Source organism: Myxocyprinus asiaticus, chromosome 16 (genome assembly GCF_019703515.2).
Source record: "Myxocyprinus asiaticus isolate MX2 ecotype Aquarium Trade chromosome 16, UBuf_Myxa_2, whole genome shotgun sequence".
Classification (NCBI taxonomy): Eukaryota; Metazoa; Chordata; class Actinopteri; order Cypriniformes; family Catostomidae; genus Myxocyprinus; species Myxocyprinus asiaticus.
In genome coordinates, this window is record NC_059359.1 from 26,627,211 (window position 1) to 26,651,131 (window position 23,921).

General features: G+C 37.4%; 2 protein-coding genes across 2 annotated transcripts; both read left to right on the plus strand.

Annotated features, from left to right (window-relative positions):
* Positions 1–1,112: 1,112 nt before the first annotated feature.
* Positions 1,113–5,482, plus strand: LOC127453862 (toll-like receptor 13). The gene is made up of 4 exons (XM_051720602.1): positions 1,113–1,233; positions 4,661–4,869; positions 4,974–5,082; positions 5,288–5,482. The coding sequence occupies exons 1-4, from the start codon at positions 1,180–1,182 to the stop codon at positions 5,297–5,299; spliced, it is 384 nt and encodes a 127-aa protein (XP_051576562.1). The 5' UTR covers positions 1,113–1,179; the 3' UTR covers positions 5,300–5,482.
* A 4,512-nt stretch (positions 5,483–9,994) lies between these two features.
* Positions 9,995–23,403, plus strand: LOC127453863 (protein S100-A16-like). Its single transcript, XM_051720603.1, has 3 exons — positions 9,995–10,141; positions 18,403–18,530; positions 22,171–23,403. The coding sequence occupies exons 2-3, from the start codon at positions 18,411–18,413 to the stop codon at positions 22,345–22,347; spliced, it is 297 nt and encodes a 98-aa protein (XP_051576563.1). The 5' UTR covers positions 9,995–10,141; positions 18,403–18,410; the 3' UTR covers positions 22,348–23,403.
* Positions 23,404–23,921: the final 518 nt, after the last annotated feature.

The window sequence follows — 23,921 nt, forward strand, 5'->3', positions numbered from 1 at the left end:
GCCGCCACTTCCTGGCGGTAAGCCGTGAACTTCCTCCTACGTGAAGCCCGAGAAGTGCCCAAGGGGAAACAGGCGACGGGCTGAGGTGGGTTATTGGCTCTGGCGTTCCATCTCTGCAGCAGGTTTTCAACATCTGCAATTCGGAAGTCATGGTCCACCAGATCCCAAAAGGGTAAAACAAAAATCTCGCTTGACACCTCCGTGCTAAGCGGATTGTCCAAGCCCGAAAGGAAGAGCTGTTTAAACTGTGTCTCGTCAAAGCACCACCTGTAAGGCTCACTGACCAGCTTCATAGTGTGGACGCCAAAACCACGACTGTTCTGGGAGCTGGCCATGGAGGGGTTGAGCTGGGAGGTACTTTGAGAGACCGGTTCCTTTCAGGCCAGAGCAGGATAAAAAATAAAAATGCCCATTGCCTCTGCTGGGTCCATTTTGGCCAGATTGTTATGTCAGGATTGTGATGAGGGAAGGACCCAAACACAGGAGGCAATTCAATGGGCTTTGTTATAAAAAACAAAACAGAACACAAAACTCAAAATGGAGAGAAAAATCTGTTGCTGCCTTTGTGTTTTTTGGAGCTTCAAAATTTAGGTACTCATTCACTTGCATTGTATGAACCAATAAAACTGAGAAATTCTTCTAAAAATCTTCATTTTTGTTCAGTAGAAGAAAGAAAGTCATACACATCTGGGATGGCATGATGGTGAGCAAATGACGAAAGAATTTTTTTTGGGTGAACTATCCTTTAAAATAACGTCTTTTTTCAGAATCATCAAAATAAAGAGGCAAGATTTGAGTTTAGGGTTTTCAGCTCTATTAACTTTCTAAAAGGAAACCTGTGTTTTTTCAGAGTGAAAGAAGTAAGGGACAGAATAAATAAGCAAGAGGTTATAGCTGCATAGATGAAATATTTCTGCAGAGCAAAAGCATGTAAACAGATCTGAAGGACGCAAGAAGGTTTTTTGGTGTAAGAAGCACATATTTGGATCTTTTTATGCATCTTGAGTCCCTCCAAAATGGGTATGTGTATGTGTCCGACTCAACTTGTTTTTCCTTCTGGTGGAGATTTGCACTGTTTGAAAATCTGCAATGTCATCTTTGCTCTTGTAACAAAACACTGTATTACTTTGGAGGAACATCTTCTCAGGGACATGTCCAGGACTCCACACTGTCACAAGTATGGGTCTGTATGCAGACTGCAATGTTTCAGACCTGCTTTCAAATCTGTCAGAGGTAGGCCTGGAGGTTAGATCGCTTTGTATTATCGGTGATAATACAGGCATTCCTGCAAATGCCTTTTCACACTTGCATCTTTGGAGGTTCTTCAAATAGATGGCAGAAGTCTGGTGAGGGTTCATTCTGTTGCCTTTTCAGGACTCTCTAATCTAAACTATTTGTGGATGCTTTTCAGTGATGTAGATTGTAGGTCTGTTACCATGGAAGGTCATGCATTTGCTGGTTTGACTAATTTGGAGTAGTTGACACTCGCAGGTCTGGGGTTGGCTAATGTATCATGCAGCATATCTGATCAGTTGATTAAGGTAAGTCGACTAGACATTACCAAGACTTGTGAACAGGACCTTAGTAGCATTTTTTGTTATCTTATGGTTGGAATGTCCTGTCATAAGGACCTAAATGTTATTGACAGTGGAAATTCAACCATTGAGAACATTGGATGTCCAGAGCGGTCAAAGACCTGGCCTACGACTGTCCTTGTAGGGATTCAGAATCTTAATCTAATGGGGAACCATATCCAAGTTTTTCAAGCACACTCACTGACTGTGTTCCAGAACCTCTCCAGTCTTTTTCTAGAGTTCTGGGGTTGGAAAAATGAATGAGCTGAGTTTGACAGGGAATAACTTGGTCATGTACTCCACAAATTTCAGAGACTTGTGTCAGCTTGTCTCTCGTCTTCATATGCAATCACTCAGCCTCAATTTCATAGCAACAGTCAGATTGACTGCAGAGGATTTCAAGAATTGTGGGGCAGATTTGAGAAGGTTAGCCATCAGCAGATCAAAGGTAGAGCATATAGACTTTAGCTTCTGGACAGAAAAAACAGGGATACAGGCACTGCAAATGTTCCATATGATGTTGATTGAAGCTCCATTCAGTGTTGATGTTAATGGAACGGTGTCCCATAACAGCACAGAAAGCTTAATTACAGATCTCAAAGGAGACCAGTTTGCTTGTATGCCTCTTCTTGAGCAGCTCTTTCTAAGCAATAATGCCATACAAAAACTGATGCCTCATGCATTTCGTGGTTTGCCTCACTTGAAAACCTTCAATCTTGACTCAAACAAGATCTCACATCTTGGTGCAAAATATTTCAAATCACTCCAATCTTTGGAGGTCCTGCTTATAAATGATAACATTATTGAAACTATCGAGGATGGAACATTTAAGGACCAGGTTGAGCTTCGAGAACTGACATTGGGCAAATTGGAATATGTTTATGAGTTACATATAAATAGGATTTTTTATGGATTTCCACAAAATATGCAGCGGTTTAGCATTGATGCACATTATGGAACTACTCTTTACATGGGCAGCACAGCACGGCCCAAAGGAACATTTGTTCTGGAGCTAAATGGAGACCGATTGGTTTGTTCAGACTGTAATAATCCCATTTTTAAAGCTGTTCGAGAGCTGAAAGTAAAATGCATATTTTTCATATGTAAATCTGACTTCATGGCACCGTACTTCCCCAACCTAGAATCCTTTGAGTTCTCAGGAGACTCTGAAAGAGTGGCTATCAGTTACACTAAAATTAACATTCTGCACAATCTAAAGCGTCTCAAGCTCATCAACCTCAACTTCTTAAACCATACAGATGTAGGAAGAATCTTCTGGAACCTAACGCAACTCCAAACCCCTGTAGTGGTAAACTGCCATCTCAGCTTCCTGACAGAAAGTATGTTTAAAGACCTGAAGTCTCTGCAGCAGTTGCGTCTTTACAGTGACAGCCCTTTAGTCTTGACTGATGGATAAAGTGGACTTCCAGTGTGATTGTAAGAATGGCTGGATTTTTGGTTGGGCAGAAAGCACCACAAAAGTGCAGGTAATCTACATTCAGAAGCAGCAATGTGTCTGGCACTACCACAAACGCAACCTTTTGGAAACCATGGAAAAGTTGTGTCAGACTGACACACAGTTCTTGTGCTATCTAGGCACAGCTGTCAGCATTTCTCAGTGGCAATTCGATATCGCTTTTTTCGCTGGCCTTCCGTGGTCCTATTCTTCTGCCTGAGAGGATGGTTAGAGAGGAGGTTTGGTCGGCAATGGCACAGGAGGAGAAGAAGAGTTGAGGGGGTGGATGGAGAGACGGAGGAAGTTCTCAGTAGCGGTTCTAGCTTGTATGGCACCCTGGGCGAAACCCGCTTCAACGCCCCCAAAGTTATTGACCTGGGGGAGGTCTGTGTGGGTGCCTCGTGCCGCCCCCCCGCAAGATGCCGCCCTGGGCAACTGCCCATGTCGCCCATGCATAAATCCACCACTGCAAGTTCTCACAGTGCAGTAGTTGAAGCGGAACATTCAGGTTTAATGTCATATTTAGAAACATTTATCAGCTGAGAGCGCTATTTTGCTACAGTTGTGAGACAACTGTGAGAAGATGCAGTGCTGATCTACTGTTCTGTGAAGATCTCATCACTATCTTTCGAGGGCAGTGTTTTGGAAAGAGGGGCATGTCTAATTCAACTGCTCAGTCTCGTGGAAGTTCCAGCACAGCTAAAATAGCTTACAGCACCTTAGGCCACATCCACACTAATATGTTTGAAAACATACCTTTTTTCTACGTTTTGGCCTTCCATCCACACTGAGATGGTGTTTTTGAAAGTGAAACCTGAGCTTTTAGAAAATGCTCTCCCCAGTTGATAAATTTGAAAACACTGTCTTCGCATTGTAGTGTGGACAGGGCAAACGGAGATATCTGAAAATGATTATGTATTTGTTGTCATGTGAAGCAGTCAACCCAAAACAACCAAGATGGTGGCCCATGTTGTAGTGGTGTTGTTGTGCTTGCTATTCACTTTGAGAGCATTGCTGAAGATAAATGTTACTTAGTGCAAATTTTACATTGCATTCCTTCAAAGGCGAGGGGAAGTTTACTCGGAATTGCTGTCCAGCGACGGGACGAGGACAATTGCATTTCAGACCGTACATGGAACAGACATTTTTTGCATGTGCAGTAAGGGGATTTAAGAGTTTTCATACATTTTAGTGTGGACGAGCAACTTTTGGAAAACACTTGAAAAAGGCAGTGTGGATGGAGAGCATTTAGAAAAAAATCAAAAATGCTGTTAATGTGGACGTAGCTTTAAAAGGTCTAGTGTGGGGTTGTTTACATTACAAATTTTTGACAGATGGAGTTTAAATTCATGAACATTCTGTTGCCTTGTTTGAAGATTCTGTCAATATAAGTTTATAGAATTTTCCATATTTTTGACCAAATGCTGTGCAAAAACCATATGTCAGATCAGTTAGAAAATCCATAGCACACTATTCCAGAACAGTCTGAAGGTCTGTACCTGGTTTGATGGATGTATCTCGAAAACTCTAGGTGAAGTTAGTGTTAGAAATTTTGATCTCAGTTTTGGGATTTTGAAAAAAGGTTTTGTAGAACAGCCAATATTATAATTTGTTGTAAAACATCTTGTAGGTGGGGAAAGGTATAGTGGATAACATTGCAGAGAGCATCTACAGCAGCCAGTGCAGAGTTTGTTTGATAAGTCGCTGGTATCTACATAGTGACTGGTGCAGTCTGGAGATGCGATTAGCCACCCACTGGCTGCTGGAAGAGCAGACACACCGTCTCATCCTCATCTTCCTTGAACACATCTCTCCCTTTGAGCTCTCTGCTTTCCATTGGTAATTAAACCTTTTTACATATTATAGGCCTTTTTTTTTTTTAAATAAAATATATTAATTAGTTTCATAAATTGCATTTATATTTGTATCACTATTTTCTATAGTTTGGCCAGACTGGTGAGATCCCATACATATCTGGACTGGCCAGAGGACAAAGGGGACAGAGTGCACTTCTGGGATCATCTAAGAAGGAACATTGCAGAGGAAGACGAGGTGAGAAAAAGCGAGGGGGTAGGGCATTGGCAAGACTCTGAATAACACGGATATTGCATGAAATACAAACACTTAACTGAGGTTGGCACAATGCAAATTATGAATATGATATCTTTAATATGACAAGTATCTGATGCTTCAAAAAAAGAACTATGCTACAGGCATTAAACTACATTTGAAATAATGTCACTGAATTGTTTTTCAGGATGCTTCTTGAGACTACAGAGTTAAACTAAAGTGCCTACCTGCCACAACCTCTTGAATGAATAAGGACGACATCATGTTGTCAGGGTGCAGTGATAACACAAATCCATTATACATTTATAAAATGTGTATTGATACTGTACATTAACCTGTTCATTTAAAACTTATTAACTATAAGCTAATCATTTCTGTATGATTGTCATCTTCACTTAATTGTTAAATTGCTAAGATGAATAAAATATGTTATTGCTCACATCAATATCTTTTTCATCAATGATCCTGCACATCTTTTGTGCAACAGAAAACAGCTTTTTTATTTTTTATGACAGATGATTTTAACCAGAAGTTGTTTTCCTAAAGATTCTGGGCCTTGAATGTTTAGGACAAAAGACTGTCAGAAAATGGAGGGAATGAGATACTGTAGAAAGAGAAGGAGAGGTGTAGAGAGGGAGGGATAAACATTTCTGTATGTTTGACTTAAACACCCAACTGTTAAACCACATGCCTCACTTTTGGTGCTAAAATTAAATGCAGAATAAAAAGCATGTTTTCAGTTCCCATTATGAAACTGTTTGTTGTTGTGTTCTTTCAAGGGAGCAGAAAGCGATTATGTTAAAGAAACAGTGAAATATTTATTTTCACATATTCCATCTTAGATATTTGTACTTTTTTATGGTAATAACTCAGCAAGAGCCTCTCTCTGTCTTCTTCTCAGACACAGACATCTGATTAATAATAATAATAATAATAATAATAATAATAATAATAAAAATAATAACAATAGACTTTTTATTTTCTTTATAAACTCCTCCTGGACCCTTTACTCTGTCTTTGTAATGCAACATTGTGGCACTATTCCCTCTCTCTCTCTCTCTCTCTCTCTCTCTCTCTCTCTCTCTCTCTCTCTCTCTCTCTTTAGATGTAGAGGATAAAATGTAATTCTGGCAATGGCCTCTGTTAAACACTGGAGGGCAATATTAAACAGAGAGGCTTCTTTTTCCTTGCTCTGTCATAGACAGGACATGTTTTTACAGGTTAATTAAAAAGGTAGTAGGATACATCTTGATCGATTTTTCTGGGAAGATGTGCTATCCATGAAATATTTAACATAGCTCATCCTTCAAATGAAACAGATAAGCATGACAGCTTAAAGGGTTAGTTCACCCAAAAATGAAAATTCTCAAAACATTAACTCATGCCATCCCAAATGTGTATGACCTTCTTTTTTCTGCTAAACACAAACATTTTTAGAAGAATATCTCAGCTCTGAAGGTCCATACAATGCAAGTAAATTATCATAATTCAAGCTTGATTACACGTCCTATGGTGCCATCTAGCGCACTGTGGCTGTCTCTCGTTAGGAAGGCAGCGTCCTCCGGAGGTCGCATTTCTCGGCCGCATACGTCATCGAGGCGGTGTAGTTTCAGAAAAGCGAGTAGGACACTTCGAATGCAGCCTTTGAATGCGACCTTCTTTCACGGGAATTCGGAGGATGCATGAGGTGTATCCTTCGTGGGCACTCACAACCCACAATTCTTTGCTTCAACTGAAATGTCTAAAAGGAATTACGCCAATTTTCCCGTAAATGTGATGTTCAAACACAAGGAATGTTAATTCCCAAGTTGAAGTACCTCAGTAGATGGGTGCAGAGTATATAATATGTATAATTATATTAATATATCATTAAAATAAAGTATTAGACTAAAAGTACACCTGTAAAATCTATTTTCTTTTATCTTTACATAATTATAACTCTCCTAAAATGTACCTCATACATTCCCTTCTAAAGGGACTTTGTTCTCTTCACACTCAAAGCGCTCGTGCTTGTTAAAGAGTGGTGTGCTGTCAAAGCAACCATGTTATGTTCCGTTTGTCCTACGAAGGCCGTCTCGTTTAAACGAGGCTTGTTTAATGGAGGACACTCGGTATACTGCAGCCTTCAAAGGGCGCGTCCTACCTAGCATGCAGCCTTTCAAATGAGACACAGCCTGTGCATGCATCAAGCACTAGGAAGTGTAATTGAGCTTGAAATCATGATCGTGCCTCGAGACTGCAATGACAAGATGTACAGTGAAAAAGGAGTTACATTTTGGTCTGTTTTGACCCAAAACCAACTGGATTACTTCATAAGACATTGAGTAAACCACTGGAGTCTTATGGATTACTTTTATGTTGACTTTATCTCCTTTTTGGAGCTTCAAAGCCTGATCACCATTCACTATGGACCTACAGAGCTGAGATATTCTTCTAAAAATCTTTGGTTGTATTCTGCAGAAAAAAGAAAGTAACACTCACACACATCTTAGATGGCGTAATGGTGAGTAAATGATGAGAGAATTTTCATTTTTGGGTTAACTATCCCTTTAAACTACTGGCGGATCATTCTGAGCAAGTAGGTCAGAGATTTTTATAGCCAGCAAAGGGCCAACAAAATATTAACATTAAAATGATAATAGCAACCACTGGAAACTTAGCTTATAAATTTTTTATAAACATTTTTTGACCAATTTAATGTAAAAAATAAATAAATAAATAAAAATGACTGATGAAGTTGCTTTTACAACCATCTAACACATACTGTTCACATTCACTTCCTTATTATTACAATTTAATGACACTCACTGCCAGAACTATTAATACTGATAGCAAACTTTGCTTTTTCAAGGTAAACAAAACTTAATCTTGCATAGTGCCTTCCAAAACACAGATACTGTCAACTTAGTTAAGACGGTGAAGGAGAATCACTGGACTGTGAGTGTTTTGTCTTGGTAATTGGAAAGCACATGTTCCCGATAATTGTGTTTTGGTATGCTGCTGTCCACCTCTAAGCAACCGTTTCCTGTTTCACACATACATTCTTTCTCTCTCTCTCTCTCCCTCTCTTGCATATACAAAGCTATATTTTCATACAGCACAATAGGGTAAAAATGTCTTCTTAACCCCTTAAGCTTGCTGGCAGGTCCGCTGAGAAAAAAAGAATTATCAAAAAATGAATAACTACAGTCTTCACCAACACAAAATAGGTATCGTTTTAAAGCTTAGAAGCTCTCCTTTACAATGCATGTAGGCATTATGACCAAAACTGAACTGAAATTTGCAGACAAACCGTGTTCAGTTTTGATAATTTATTGATAATTTTGCAATGTGCATATTATTGTAATTGGTAAAACATCACACTAATCAAATAGACGTGTCATATGTCGTTGGAAAGCTCTCAAAGAGTAGAATACAACCAGCCTATTTGTTTTACTCAGACAAAAATATAGCGAGTAATAGCTAAGTACATGTTTTTGACAAACATGTTGCATGTAAACAGGTGTTGTTTATAAGTACCGTTTTTGCTTTTTTGAAAAAAAAAAAAAAAACAGACACAATATCACATTACATAGAGGAGGGGATTCCCGTTAAAACGAGCCCACATACAATGTAATCAGATGCGAAGACAATCAGATAATCCTCACGAAACACAATGTGCACAGAGCACATAATGCAATAGCTGGCTAAAAACACATTAGCCTGGATCAGATGACTTCATCTGAAATGATATAGTACATTGTCCAGCGTCATGGAACGCTAAACCAATCTTAATAGGATTCAGATCACTGCAACCAGTGGTGGAAGTTATCCAAGTATGGGCAGAGAGGATCGTTCACTCTAATTATATATAGCCACCAGGAGATGGCGCCAAGAACATGACACAGACTCAACAATGGCTCAAATGACACAGAATGGAACTGAATGAGATCTTGTTACTCATGCCTGCATGCTTTGGAGAGACAGCATACCTTTAGTTATTGTTGTATTTGCATGTGTAATTAGTTCTTATGTTCAATTATAGTTTTATTTTTTTCTGAGATGCTTTTGGATAAATTATTTTTGTAATGCTATAACTTTTGATTGCTTTGACACAAAATGTTGCTCAGTTACAGGTGACATGATTAGGAACAAAACAAAAGGTTTTTCAAAGGTACCTTAATTACACCCTGAGATATATAATTTCAAATCAGAAAAAAAGCAAAAAAGTACAATTTTGAATCATTTTTTTTTTTTTTTTTTTTTTTTTTTGCAGATTCTGCTGAGAGTCTCATAATTTATCATAATCTATATAATTAAAAAAATAGTAAAGTTTTCTTTAAAATGATATCAAACACTTGACCCTCTTTGTTTCTTTTCTTTCTTTTTTTTTTTTTTTTTTAGGGTTCCAAGCCTCTAACTGTGGGCATGCCACTGAAACAGGTAATCTAAAAATAATAATAATAATAAAAACACCTCCAGAGCTTAAAGGGTTAAACTTCTTTTGCTAAAAATTGCAAAGCATGTTGGCCTAATTTATCTAAATTGTATCTGGCTAAACTCTCAAGGTGTGGCTGGATGATGATCTCACTTTGTCAGTGTCTCACTAAGCCTTTTGTGCAACAACCAACTACATGCTCCTACTTGTGACAGGCACACATTTACTCAGAGGCTGTTAAGGCATGGACCATGAAGTTGACACAGAAACCCATAAATCAGAGCAATACAACATACATCAGTAAATGTTTTAGATGGTTATAGGATAATGAGCAAAGTGGTAAATATTATTTACTTTCTAAAAACTCAAAACTAACTACACAAATTTTCATGGGAGTAATGTCCACCAAACATCTCTGTTGAGTAATATCTCCTGTTTTCCCCACCCAAAAAGTTCTGGGCATACGCCCAGCGATTTGATGAAAAAAAAAAGAAGAAAAGAAAAAAAAAAAAAGGCAACTTGGGAAGATAGGAATTCACGGATGAGGCATTGTAGAGGCATTCTACTGACTTAACTTGGAAGAGGCAAGAACAAGCAGAAGAAAAGTTTGGGTCACAAAATTTGGTAAGCATTCTCGTTTGAGGCTAAGAGGTGTGTGTGGAATTTAATAGGCTATTATTATTTTGTTATTTGGTCGATTTACTCTGGAATTAGATGACTTTACGGGTATTCTAACGCAATTTTGACTATATCTGTGTTTGGGACACGCCTCATTTAACTTGTTCTATGTTCTATTGTTATGAACAAAGAACTTGGGTAGGCTATCAAGTTCCATAAAGAAACTTTCATGTCCAATGAAAATGGGTCACTTTCCGTTTTTATCAATCCTTACGAGCGACCGCAGGCTAACTTTAGACCGGGGACTACAAGCCTATCCAATTCTATGTAGATGTAATGTAGCCTAACTTAAGATGTCTATCTTTACACTGAAAGGAGAAATCAGAAACCTGCTGCTTATTAATTCAGTGCGTTTTCTCAGAGCGCAAGAGAGCGGCTTCTACGGCAAATCCTCTGGATTAGATCAGTAGAATTGTTTGTGCTCGGTAAACACTGCGGTCGACCTTAGTGGACCGTACGGGGGAAATGTGCTCGATTTTCAGTCGGACGAAGCACGACCTCAATGTGTCAGCGCCGACACGGCCAACACAATGCCGTTCATTATGAATACAGAGATAAGGCAGTGATGGTGGGAGCCATCCGATAACCGGGTGCGGCTCAGGGCAACTGGTCTATAGTTGCCTTCAAGTGGTGACAGTTCGCTGCATGCTCGGGAAATCACACCTTACGGAGAGAGAGAGAGAGAGAGAGAGAGAGAGAGAGAGAGAGAGAGAGAGAGAGAGAGAGAGAGAGACCCCATCTTGTTCAGCGTTTACAAACACTGGGAAAAAACCAACACATATAAATTCACACGAAATAACTGTTTTACATAAATATTTTCTTGACGCCGTGTCAAGTTAAAACAATAGTTCACCCCAAAATGGGTGTTTCCCAACCCTTTTTGCCGTACGTACCCCCACAGCACCACCACCAGTAAGGCTGAAGTACCCCTTCATCGACACAAAACTAAAGAAGCGTATCAAAGACTATATCATTTAACATTATCATTCATATTGATTATTATTACTGATATTAATCAATTATATTTCAGCTTTATTTTAGTAATAAAAAAAAGGTATCTTAGCTAATGCTGTTAATTACGGTACATTACGAAATATAAAATCTAAAAATGTTATTTTGTCATTAGTTTGTCATAATTTTGGTCAGATTTTACCTTTTTTTTTTTAAGTACAAATTCCATGTATTTCATCAATAAATATGATGTCTTGAAATTGTATATATTATATTGCATACATATATTTTATAACATATTTATTGTTTACATGCATAGTTTGTGCTATTTACAAGTATCTACATTGATATGTTGAACAAGAGCTAAATGGTACTGTCTCTTTAAGCCTACCGGCAGTTCGGTCAGTGAGCGCATATTAAAGAGAGTGCGCACAGTTTCTTTATCGAGTCACAGCAAAGTTTGAAGAGAATTAATGTCTCTTTTTTGTTGTTTTTGACCAAAAAACTGTAAAGAACAGAAAGGATATTAAAAGAGACAATACTGAATGACAAATGGATTGCGTGGATCACATCTTTGGACAGACATTACACCTCATGTCCTTTCAGACTCGTTTGAATTTCCTCTGTGGAAAACACTTTTTTTTTTTTTTTTTTTGGAATGATGTATAAGGTTTTTCTGTCCATACAATGTAAGTCAATGGGGTCCAAAACTTTTAAGCTCCCAAAAGTACTTAAAGGCAGCATAAAAGTAATCCATACAACTCGATTGGTGTAATCCATGTCTTCTGAAGTGAATCGCTTTTGGTGAGAATTTTAATTTACCAAAAAGCTTCACTTCCACCCAGCTCTCCTATGCACTTTCATGAGAGAAGCTTGTGCACGCCTCCCAGGCTTGACACATACACGCTTGTATGTTCACGCAAAAACGGATAGGTGCGCAATACACCTGTATGCATCAAGCGTGAGGATGGGTGAACAAGCTTCTATCATGAAGCGCATGTGAGACATGGGCAGAAGAGAAGATTTTTGGTAAATGAGGACTGAATTTGTTTATTTTTTTATTTTTTCAAAAAATCTTTGTTTGTGTTCTGCAGAAGAAAGAAAGTCATAGAGTATGATTTGAGACACCATTAGAGTGAGTAAATGATTAAAGAATTAATATTTTGGCGTGAAATCCTATAATAAAAAAAATGCTTTGGAGACACCTGCGTTCTGTGCGCAAGAACGTCTTGGTCTGAACGCCCCTCAGTCAAGTTGGGACAAGGAGCTCTGCAGATTGGAAAACTGTAACTGAATATGTGGGAACAACTTGAAGTGATTAGAACCACGCCCTGCCTGCACAAGTACAACAGCCATCCCATGAGAATTGTAAAACAATGCCTTATTGATTCAGTCAATCACGTTCTCATCCCATTCTTTACATATTCACCTAGTGACATAATCAACAGTTGGCCATTTTCAGTCAACACCAACACAGACCCACAAATGGCCTGGAGTGACATCTAGAGGACCAAGGGTGGAATGCAATTAAATAACCTTCAAAAGGTTTTTGTATACAGGGTGATAGAAACATTGGAGAATCATTGAGTTAGTGGGCCAAATTTCTGTGAAAATTATTGAATTGGGGATCCATGCAAATTCTTAGGTCATATGACTTTGTACAAAAACTTGGCCATTAGCTCGCAATCTTTATCGAAAAAGTAACATGGCAGCATTTTTTAAGAAGCCAGCTGACCTAAGATTAAATGTTTCTATCTTTTTTCAATGTTATTTTATGCTGTAAAATTTAACATAAAAGTGATATTTTGAATAAAAACACGAAAGTGTGTTATTTAGGCCATAATGTGTTAGAATATATATATATATCTGAGGTATCTTTATGTTCTTGCCGTTTTAAGAGATAAAAAGAACTTGTACAGTGTGAGAAAATCAATTACGATCATTTATTTTGCCACTGTTAGGTCTTTATTTACCCAATGAGCATAAAAACCTGTGTATCATGATTGTGGCACTACCACAAGTCTGTCAGAACAAGTCTGTCCCAGCACTTTTCAGCTCACCATTTGGCAGCTAGTATATGAATAATATTGTGTGGCCTTGGTTAATGTCTGAATTTCACAGCACCTCATTACATGATCGTTTGTTTGGGTCCTTTGGGACTAATCACTCGCAGCACCTATCAGTCATCGTGTCTGATGGTTCTGCTGTTGTCTGACCTAGTCTGAGCTTCAGTATCACACAGTATGAATCAATGACAACACTTAGGTTAAGACTTAGGTTATTTCTCTATAGCAAAGCATACACAATATTCTCTTGTTCTCTCTCTCTCTCTCTCTCTCTCTCTCTCTCTCTCTTCCTTCCTGTCTCCCTCCCTGTCTCTTTCTAATTAGGTTAATAGTGGTGCATCAGTAATTGGCAGGATGGCATTGGTGTAGTGTACTAATGTTAGTGGTGTAGTGTAAGTATTCAGGTGTGACGTCTATCAGATGGAAGATTTACCTGTTTGGCCTATAGGATTACCTCTGTGTCACACCCACATCAAAAACACACATATTTGGTGTATGTGAGTGTGTCAGCTGTGCTAGGAATTGTAAAATACTGTGTTATTATTTTATTTAAACATACTGTATGTCCAATAACTTAGGGCTTTTACATATTTTTGAATTTGCATCATTATTTTCTCATGCCATGTTAGCTATTGTGTCTGTCTCTTGTATATGTGTACAACCCCAATTCCAAAAAAGTTGGGACAGTATGAAAAATGCTAATAAAAACAAAAAGGAGTGAAATGTAAATTATATTCACCCTTTGCTATATTGAAAGCACTACAACTACACATTATATGATGTTTTACCTTGTGAATTTCATTTATTTTTAATTTTTATGTACAGTAATTTAAAATCAGATGATTGCAACATGCTCAAAAAAAGTTGAGACAGGAGCAATTTAAGACTAATAACAATTTGACGAGTTAAAATAACAAGGCAATGTGAAACAGGAGTTGTTAAACAGGTGAGGCAATCGTGTCATAGTATATAAGGAGCCATCAAAAACAGTCTAGTCCTTCAAGAGCAAGGATCATTCGTTAAGACTTTACTACGCAAAGCAGAAGCCCTACATCAACACTGAAGCGCTGCCGACTTCTCTGGGCTCGGTCTCATCTTAGATGGAAAGTAGAACAGTGGAACAGTGTTTTTTTGGTCCGATGAGTCCACATTTCAAATAGTTTCTGAAAAACACAGCCGTCATGTTCTCTGGGCCAAAGAGGAAAAGGACCATCCAAGCTGTTATCAGCATCAGGTCCAAAAGCCAGTGTCTGTATGGGCCAGGGGTGCCCATGGCATGGGTAACTCGCACATCTGTGAGGGCACCATTAATGCAGACACATTTTGGAGCAGCATATACTGCCATCCAGCACCCTCTTTTCCAGGGATGTCCAGGAATATTTTATGTTTTATGTACAGTAATTTCAAATTAGATGACAAGTGTTTAGTGTTTACCACTGTGAAACATCACCATTTCTTCTAATAACACTTAAGCATTTGGGCATTGAAGACACAAGTTTGTTAAGTTTAGAAAGTGGAATTTTCCCCCATTCATCCATTATGCTGGTCTTCAGCTGCACAGTTGTACGGGGTCTTTGTTGCCATCTAATGCGCTTCATAATGTACCACGCATTCTCAATTAGAAATTGTCAGGACTGCAGGCAGGCCAATCTAGCACCCACATTCTCTGCTTACACAGCCATGCACTTGAAATCCGGGCAGTATGTGGTTTGAAGTTGTCCTGCTGGAAAATGCAGGGATGTCCCTGGAAAAGACGGTGCTGGATGGCAGTATATGTTGCGCCAAAATTTGTACATATCTGTCTGCATTCATGGTGTTCTCACAGATGTGCGAGTTACCCATGCCATAGGCACTGACACACCCATACAGACATTGGTTTTTGGACCTGATGCTAATAACAGCTTTTCCTCTTTGGCCCGGCTAACACGACGGCTGTGTTTTTCAAAAACTATTTGAAATGTGGACTCTTCAGACCAAAAAATACAGTTCCACTGTTCTACTTTCCATCTAAGATGAGACAGAGCCAGGAGAATTCGGCAGCGCTTCTGGACAGTGTTGATGTATGGCTTCTGCTTTGCATAGTAAAGTCTTAACTTGTATCTGTGAATGCAGCAGCGAATGGTGTTGACTAACAAAGGTTACTAAAGTTATCCCAAGCCCATGTTCATGATATCCATTACAGATGAATGATGATTTTTAAGAGTTTTGAGATCACGCACATTCAGAAGTGGTTTTCGTCTTGCCCTTTATGCACCGAGATTTGACCAGATTCCTTGAAACTTTTAACTATATTGTGCACTGTAGAGGGTGAAATGTCCAATTTCCTTCCAAATTGTCTTTGAGGAACATTGTTCTCAAAGTGCTGGATTATTTGCTGAAGCGTCTATTGGCAAATTGACAAGTCTCGAATGATCCTTGCTCTTGAAGGACTAGGCTGTTTTTGGAGGCCCCCATATACTATACTATATACTATACTATAACATCTCCTGTTTCACTTTGCCTTGTTATTTCACCTCGTCAAATTGTTATTAGTCTTAAATTGCCCCTGTCTCAACTTTTTTGGAGCGTGTTGCAATCATCTGATTTGAAATGACTATGCATTTTCAAAAAACAATGAAATTCACAAGGTAAAACATCATATAATGTTTAGTTGTGGTGCTTTCAATATAGCAAAGGATGAATATAATTTACAAATAATTCCTTTTTGTTTTTATCAGCATTTTTCATACTGTCCCAACATTTTCGGGAATCGGGGTTGTAGTTCATATGAAATATTTTAATAAATCGACATGTCCCGTAGGGTGACATACTATATTCTATACTATTATATATTTTGCTAATACTTTTATTATTATTATGCATGCAGCTTTACTAACCTCATATTACAGTAATTGTAAAATTATATGGTATATTTGTATGGAAACTTGAACAAAATCCCTTTCAATTGTTCCAGAGTGAAAACTTTATTTTTAAATGTTGGTAACTGGTTAATAAATGGTTAATTTCGTTCTGGTAATTTTTTTTCAAGAAACAAAAGTCTAAATGGTTTATTACAGTACATTTTCGAAATTACACTTCCTGTTGCCTAAAATTATTATTATTATTATTATTATTATTATTATTATTATTATTATTATTATTATTATTATTATTTTGAACATGATAAGCTTGTGCTTTGATTCTGAAGGAAACTGCTGCAACACACATTTCTTTGCTTTACTGCACGTTGTGGATATAGCCTTCCGTGACATGCTGGAGACCTTTTAGACAACTATATGTAATTAATACATATACAGAACATGCACGGTTAATCCAGATACAAGGAAAATATTGAGCTGAAAAGTACAGTTCACAATTATTTTCAAGCCTTAACTGAATTATTGTTAGATATGATTCATTGATGCCGGGTTTTGACTGAGAAGCAGATCTGTAATTACAACAAGTAATTAAAATAAAATAATTTGGCCCACATAATAGTCTAAACACACCTAAGTGTGCATGCATGCATTAGAGAGAGATTTTGGATATTACTGTAAATGATTTTAGATGGCCAGATGTATTTTTTAAATATTTGAAATATTTTTAGGGATATATTTAACATTAAGAATATATTTATTGAAAATATGTTATTTTTATATAGGCTACTGTACTATGCTTGTCATGATTTCTATGCTGATAATAGATATTTTCTCCACATGGGGTAAAACATTTCATTGCTTATTATCACTTATTTTGAGCGTGTTTTTGCAGACCAGATCCATTTTTTTCTTGAGAGATCTGGTAATGCTGCAACTGGTACATTACCCACCCTTAGCACAGAATACTGTCATAAAAAAACAAACAAAAAAAAAACAAAATTTTTTTCTTTAATTCATTATAAACCGTTCTTTAATTTTGTTCTAACTGTTTACGAATTGGAGAGGCAGCAGAATGCTGGAACTGGAACAAAAAAATACAGTTTCTGCTCAAAACAAACTGAAATGAAAAACATTTTGTTTTTAGTCCCTGTTTAAAAGTTTTTTTTTTGTTGTTTTTTTTTTTTTTTTTACACGGGACTATATACAATTAACTAGCAAAGGCAAAAAGGTAATTAAAAATGGTAAACTTAAGAGTAACTAGTCGCAGTGCATTCATATTAAAAAATGTCAATGGCCAAGTTATGCGTAAACTAATAATTTGTTTTATATGCATTTTTATTTTAGAATCCTTCCAGTCATTTTTTATTTACTGTACATTTTTACTGTACCTTGTTAAGAATCCTTTCTGTGTCTTGCATGGATTAGCTTGTTAAATGTCACTGGAAGGAAACCCAAATTAGATCATGCATTATTTGACAGGGACTACAAGAATATGAAATACAGTAGGCTACACTTCATTGCTTTGTTTTGTGTGTTGGAAGGCAGGTAAAGAGGGGTATTCATCCAAGGGGAAAGGCCTGTGTGTGTGTGTGGGTGTGTGTGTGTGTGTTGGGGGGCTTTTTGGGGTGGGGGGGTTACAAACTGGTAATTACAAGGGTATTATGCTATAAATGCAGTTTATGAGGGCATTTCTAGTGTCCCCATAATTCAAATCGCTTAAAAAACATACTAAATGATGTTTTTTTGAAAATGTAAAAATGCAGAAAGTTTTTTGTGAGGGTTAGATTTAGGGGTAGGGTTAGGGTATAGAATCTATAGTTCGTACAATATAAAAATCATTATGTCTATGGAGAGTCCTCATAATGATAGCTGCACCAACGTGTGTGTGTGTGTGTGTGTGTGTGCAAGCTTCCAAGAATGTGTATGCTTGTTGTCAGAAGAGAGAGAGAGAGAGAGAGAGAGAGAGTAACAGACAGGTAACCCCAAAAGTAACATGAGTCTGTGGCCTGAGTAGATCGCATGTCTGTTAAAGATCATAGGTTCCATTGTCTTGTGGTATACACTCTGCAGCTCAACATGCTCCTGCTCTGCCTCTCTCTCTCTCTCTCTCTCTCTCTCTCTCTCTCTCTCGCCTCCCTTCTTCATGCTCTTTAATTATTCTAACATCATACCACTCCTTAGGTCACACATTTTCCAGTGCCTGCCTTTTCTTTATTCCAGTTCCTAAAATGTAATTTACCAACATTTAGACTCTGTCCTTAAAATACCTTCTTGTCACAAGAATCAGACTGTATATTTTATGTTCTCTTCTCCTCTCCTCTTCTCTGTACAGTTACAGACATGGAGAGTGCCATTAAGACGGTTGTTATGCAGTACCTGTCTTCAGCACGGGGGAAAGAGAGCCTGAGTGGGAAGAGTTTCCAAAAGTTAGTCCAGGGCCAGCTGAGCAACATTCTGGCAGTAAGCAGCTTATGTACAATTTCCTATGTACAGCTGGGTTCAACAGTCCATATTGAAAATCTGGTATTCTTATTTTAACCTAGAAGTAAACAGAAAGATTTATTTGGGAACAATGTAAACAAAGAAACACTATGTCATAAAATGAAAGAGAAATACTTCCAGCTGAAGTGTGTCAGCCTATGAATGATAGTAGAAATTATTTTCACACAAACATTTGACACAGTTCGGCTTTAAGGGATAGTTCACCCAAAATTATAATTCTGCCATTACTCACCCTATGTTGCTCCAAACCTGTATGACTTTCTTCTGTGGAACACAAAAGGATAAAATGTAAAAACCTTCACACTGCTCATATAATTATATAAAAAGTGAATAGTAACCACGTTTATATGCACACCAATACGCTGAATACTCCCAAAAATGAGCTTATTTAAAAATATCTGACAGCAAGAAAACCATGTTTACATAAGATTTGAAATAATCAATACATAAGATTTGAAGTAAATCAATTATTGTTAATTCACACATTTAATTCCGTTATTCATTTTATCTGACTCCAATTTTATATTAATCTGACTCCAATTTTAAGTTGACCTCTAATTTATATTTAAACTCTAATTAATTTCTGATCATTCTTTTAATTTAACAATTTTTGGTTATTGATTACTCTAAATCCTCTTCTATTCATTGTCCTTTTGATCTTTGGAGACTTACGCCGGCCGTTATTAAATTACGTAAACCTCCCGAAAATGGATAGCCAGTTCCGTTCTTAGTCAGCGGTTGTAGGGTTAACTAATATCGTCTGGTTTGGCTTATAACCAGACGATATTGCCGCTTAGTCACGTACATACAACTTGCTAAGAGCAGTGACAGAGTCTTTAAATGGCTTTCTCCTACCCGGTTGTCCTGAGTGGTTTCTCCTATATTAAAGCTCCAGTATGGTCTACCCTGGTCTATTGAAATTCAAATCCTACCCGGCTGTCCAAGGTGGTTGTCCTACCTGGTTGTCCTGAGTGGTTTAAATTCAAACTGAGAGTCTTTAAATGGCTTCCTCCTATATTAAAGCTCCAGTAATGATTTCAGAGGAATTCAGAATAAATCAAATAATAACAATTTATTTGTCAGGTAGGATATAAAACATTGTTGCAGAAATTCAAATCAAAGCCAATTTCACATGATCAGAATAAACAAACATTACTAAAAATAAAAGACAAGTCAAAGAAACATACCTGACAAAACTACATGCAGCGGTACAGCATGGGAGATCTGTATACAGATTTCCAGAACTTCATGCCAACTTTCCTTAAATATCCAGACAGAATAAATATTGTGTACCAAATGGTATTATCCTTTGGACAATGAGGATTTGGCGGTGAATGGGTTCTTGACTACCTGGGGTTTAACCTTGTTAACATACAGGAGATAATTTCAATTGTAGGTCAAGGAGGGGGAGACACCTCCAGAATTATGCAGTATTTGGCAAAGATGTTATAACTTTGTTACCATTAGTTTTATCAACATGGGAAAGAGACCATTATACCAGTCGCACAGAGACCTCTTAAATGATATCAAACACATACAGTTGCATTCTTTGTTTTCATGGTATTTGTTATATTTTTACATATAAATATTGTGTCTTTTGTGTTGGTCCAGAGCTGATGAAGGGGAGAAGGGGAGAGAGAAGGGGGGGCAGCAAGGTGATTTGCAATTTATCACACTGTGGTGATATTCAGGTGTAGATTTCAGCAAAAGGTGATTTGCACTTTATCACACATGGTGATATTCAGGTGTAGATTTCAGCTTTTGTGAGAGAGTTCTATGACGTTGATTCTCGCAGAGTTCTTTGACTTTTACCGGAAATGGCGCCTTTTGGTTGTAGACATTCTGGTGCCAGCCTTACACCGGTGAGAAAAGTGGTAAAGGTGTTTACATGCCACAGGAAATCGGCATAATGGGCAAAAACCTACCCGTGTCAACCGGTTTATTCTTACGCTGTTTATGACCTTTCAGCGATAAAGGAACGCTGTTTTTTGCATTTACATGACCACACGTGTTGTCGTACTGTACTGTGGTTTTTCTGTGTTTTTGTCCCTTTTGGACCTTGAAAGACTGGAGTCATTATTCAATTTCATTATATGGCAAAAAGCAGTGTGAATATTTGTCAGATTTTTCAAAAGATTTTTTTTTTAAGTATGGAAGTCATATGGGTTTGGAGCGATATTAGGGTAAGTAATAATTACATTTCCCAGCCTGATCTCATTAAAATTACGTGACTGTGGCAACAGTTTTGCAAAATGAAATTTACGTATCGAAATTTTGAGGTGAAATGTCCACTGAGGGGCACTAAAAGTTAATTAAATGTTCTCCCAAAAAGATAATGTTCTTAAGGTAAATGATCTATGGAGTTTTAAATGAAGAAAATATACCTAACCTAAACCTGTGGCGTAACTTGGATCTTATGGGCCCCAGTACAAAGAACCTGTCAGGCCCCCTCCTTGGGGGGCCTCGGCCATTTATCATCGCCCCCCTCTCACCTAGGCCCTATAGGGCAGCTGCCCACCCTGTCCTCCCTGTAGTTATGCCCCTGCCTTTAACCGAAACCTAACAAATAGTGTTTTTAAAGCAAATGTGATATGATAGAGCATTAACCTCATCTTTTTTTTTAGTCGCACAAATCTGACATCCCACTCCCACTCCCTACCCTAAATCCTACATTTTAACCTAACCGATTGTGTCGTAAAAGCAAATGTGAGATGAAAAAAGCAATAGCTGAAGCATCTACATCATTTCGTGGCACTTTTATGCCACGTGTCGACTTTTAAATAGTTGGCTATGTGATGCATACATCTTTTAAATCATGTGTTATAGTAAAAGTGTTTTGATGTCATAATATAGTATTGTGTGGGGAACAGAGCAAAAAAAAAAAAGTGTTTAATCTACTGTTTTATTCGTTATTTGTGTGAAGATAAAAAAAATAAAAATAAAAAAAACGTTGTTGTTGCGTGTTTATTTTACCAGAAAACTGCAGCGATACGTGGAACGAGGCATGTTAAACTCATTTAGCAAAAATGTAGTTATAGTAACATGATTCTATGAGACCAGGTTGAAATTTTCGGTTTTAGGTGAACTATCCTTTTACAGTAAGATTCTGCACTATTTCTAGGTCACAAAATCAAATAAGCAAATTTGTGCATTGATCATGTTAACTTCTTTGTACGCAAGGCCATATTTCCTAACGTCCATTGAAGCACACAAGATGATCTTATGGGCCATTTGTAAAGTCATGCCTTGCTAACATGGATCATCAGGTTTGGCACAAACTTGTGGAGTCCATTCCAGCTCGAGTGCATGCTGTCATTGAAATTCAAGTGAATTTTTCAATTCAACTTTTCAAATCAATCAAATTGCAAATTCAAAACATTTCTTCAAATGCAAAATAGAAGTGGATAGACTTTTGAACCACACTGTATGAACAGATGATTATTCATTCTACTGTAGTTATACAGTTCATTTTATATTCATTCAACTAATGTCTAAATGTCAAGACTAGGCCACATAATCTGTCTCCATTCCTGGTTGGACCAAATTAGTAAGCAATGCTAAATTGTTGAGGATGCCACATTCTGTCTATCTCTCTCAGGACACGGACAGTGCTTCAGCAGTGAAGGACATGATGAAAGGACTGGATGACAACCACGATGGCAAGGTCAGTTTCGAGGAGTATATGAGGCTGATGGGCTACGTGGCTAACTCACTGAGTGAACAGAGAGCACAGAACAACACGAGTGGACAACAGGCCGAAGCAAAAAAGCACTGATGACATTTGAGTTAATGACACACTGACACTACATTTGTAATGCTGGAGTCTTACACAAACATTCATGGTAAATATGCAATATAACATTTGCAATTAAACTACCCATAAACTGATCTCAAACAGTTTTAAAGTCTGATATTATGTTGACATTACAATATTGTTTACATATATTCAGCTATCATGAAATGCCTCACGTGTGGCCATGTATACGTGCTAAATCAAATTATTATTTTTTTTGTTCCACAAGTTGTTGCTAATTGTTTGCTTTTGTCTGATTTCCATGTAACATGCAGGGCTCATTTGTGCATATGATTTAGTTGATTCAAATGTTTCATGGTAAATGTTATACACATTTTGTCCAGATTTATCCATTTGTAATAGGGATGTTCCAGGTTCAATGCAAGTTAAGCTTAATCAACAGCATTTGTGGCATAATGCTGATTAAGACAAAACTCTCGACTCGCCCCTTATTTATAAAAATAAAATAAAAAATAAAAAAGAAGAAGCTAAAAAAGTGGTTTAATTAAGGCACTTACAATGAAAGTGAATGGAGCCAGTTCATAAACATTAAAATACTCACTGTACCAAAAGTATATTCATAAGACGTAAACATTACAGGCGTTAACATGATATTAGTCTGATTAAATTGCTTACTAATCTTATCTGTGTCAAATTATATCCAATATTACAACTTTGTTGTCATGACAGCGAAAACCCCCGAATCCTGGTAATCGCTTACAAACCTTATCTATGTAAAGTTATACCACACGAAAATCAGTCTAACACGTATAACGTTTACGTTTTGTGGTTGTACTTAAAACGACTTGTATTTTAGCTTTGTATTTTATTTTTGCTTTTTTTAAATGAAGGGATGAGTTGAAATACTTTTTTGTGGTAATCAACATTATACCTAAAAATGACGTTGATTGAGCTTAACTTGTATTGAACCCGGAACATTTCTTCAAATTAGAAGAAGATGTATACACTACATTTATGGAAAATGTTTTTGGTATAACCTTTCAATAAAAAACATGGCAAAAATGACAAAATCCTAAATTTAGTTGTCAAGAATCTTTTTTAAAAGAACATTTTGTAACCTGTTCTACAGAAACATATAGGCTATAGTATAAATAACAGTTAATAATGTACAAAAAGCATAATGCTTTATCACATTAGCAATGATTCTTACATGTTAAACTGTCTGACATGTAATATGGTGATGATGGTAAACACCATGATGCTCTAGGTACAACCTGTTCCCTTACATGAATACATTTGCTTTTATGTGCACACATGTTGTGTGTTTTTGTTTGTGTTTCTCGAATTTGGCCATTTGTGTGTATGCATGTGTGTCTTTCTATGTGTATGTGTTAACTGGCAGATGTGTATGGACACTGTTTGCTTAATGATGAATTAACACCTGTGCAGCAGTATCAGGTGTGACAGGACCACTTAGTCAGATGTTCACTCAACACGCATGCGCACACACACGCTCACACACACACACACCCACACACACACACACGCTCACACACACACACACACACACACACACACACACACACACACACACA

What these genes read in the sequence shown, in the direction of transcription:
- LOC127453862 (XM_051720602.1), top strand. Translation starts at nt 1,180, where the DNA reads ATGGGTCTGTATGCAGACTGCAATGTTTCAGACCTGCTTTCAAATCTG. An exon ending in TGCTTTCAAATCTGTCAGAG is followed by an intron (nt 1,234 to 4,660) that starts GTAGGCCTGGAG and finishes AACATCTTGTAG; the next exon opens with GTGGGGAAAGGTATAGTGGA. An exon ending in GAGCTCTCTGCTTTCCATTG is followed by an intron (nt 4,870 to 4,973) that starts GTAATTAAACCT and finishes TATTTTCTATAG; the next exon opens with TTTGGCCAGACTGGTGAGAT.
- LOC127453863 (XM_051720603.1), top strand. Translation starts at nt 18,411, where the DNA reads ATGGAGAGTGCCATTAAGACGGTTGTTATGCAGTACCTGTCTTCAGCA. An exon ending in AGCTGAGCAACATTCTGGCA is followed by an intron (nt 18,531 to 22,170) that starts GTAAGCAGCTTA and finishes TATCTCTCTCAG; the next exon opens with GACACGGACAGTGCTTCAGC.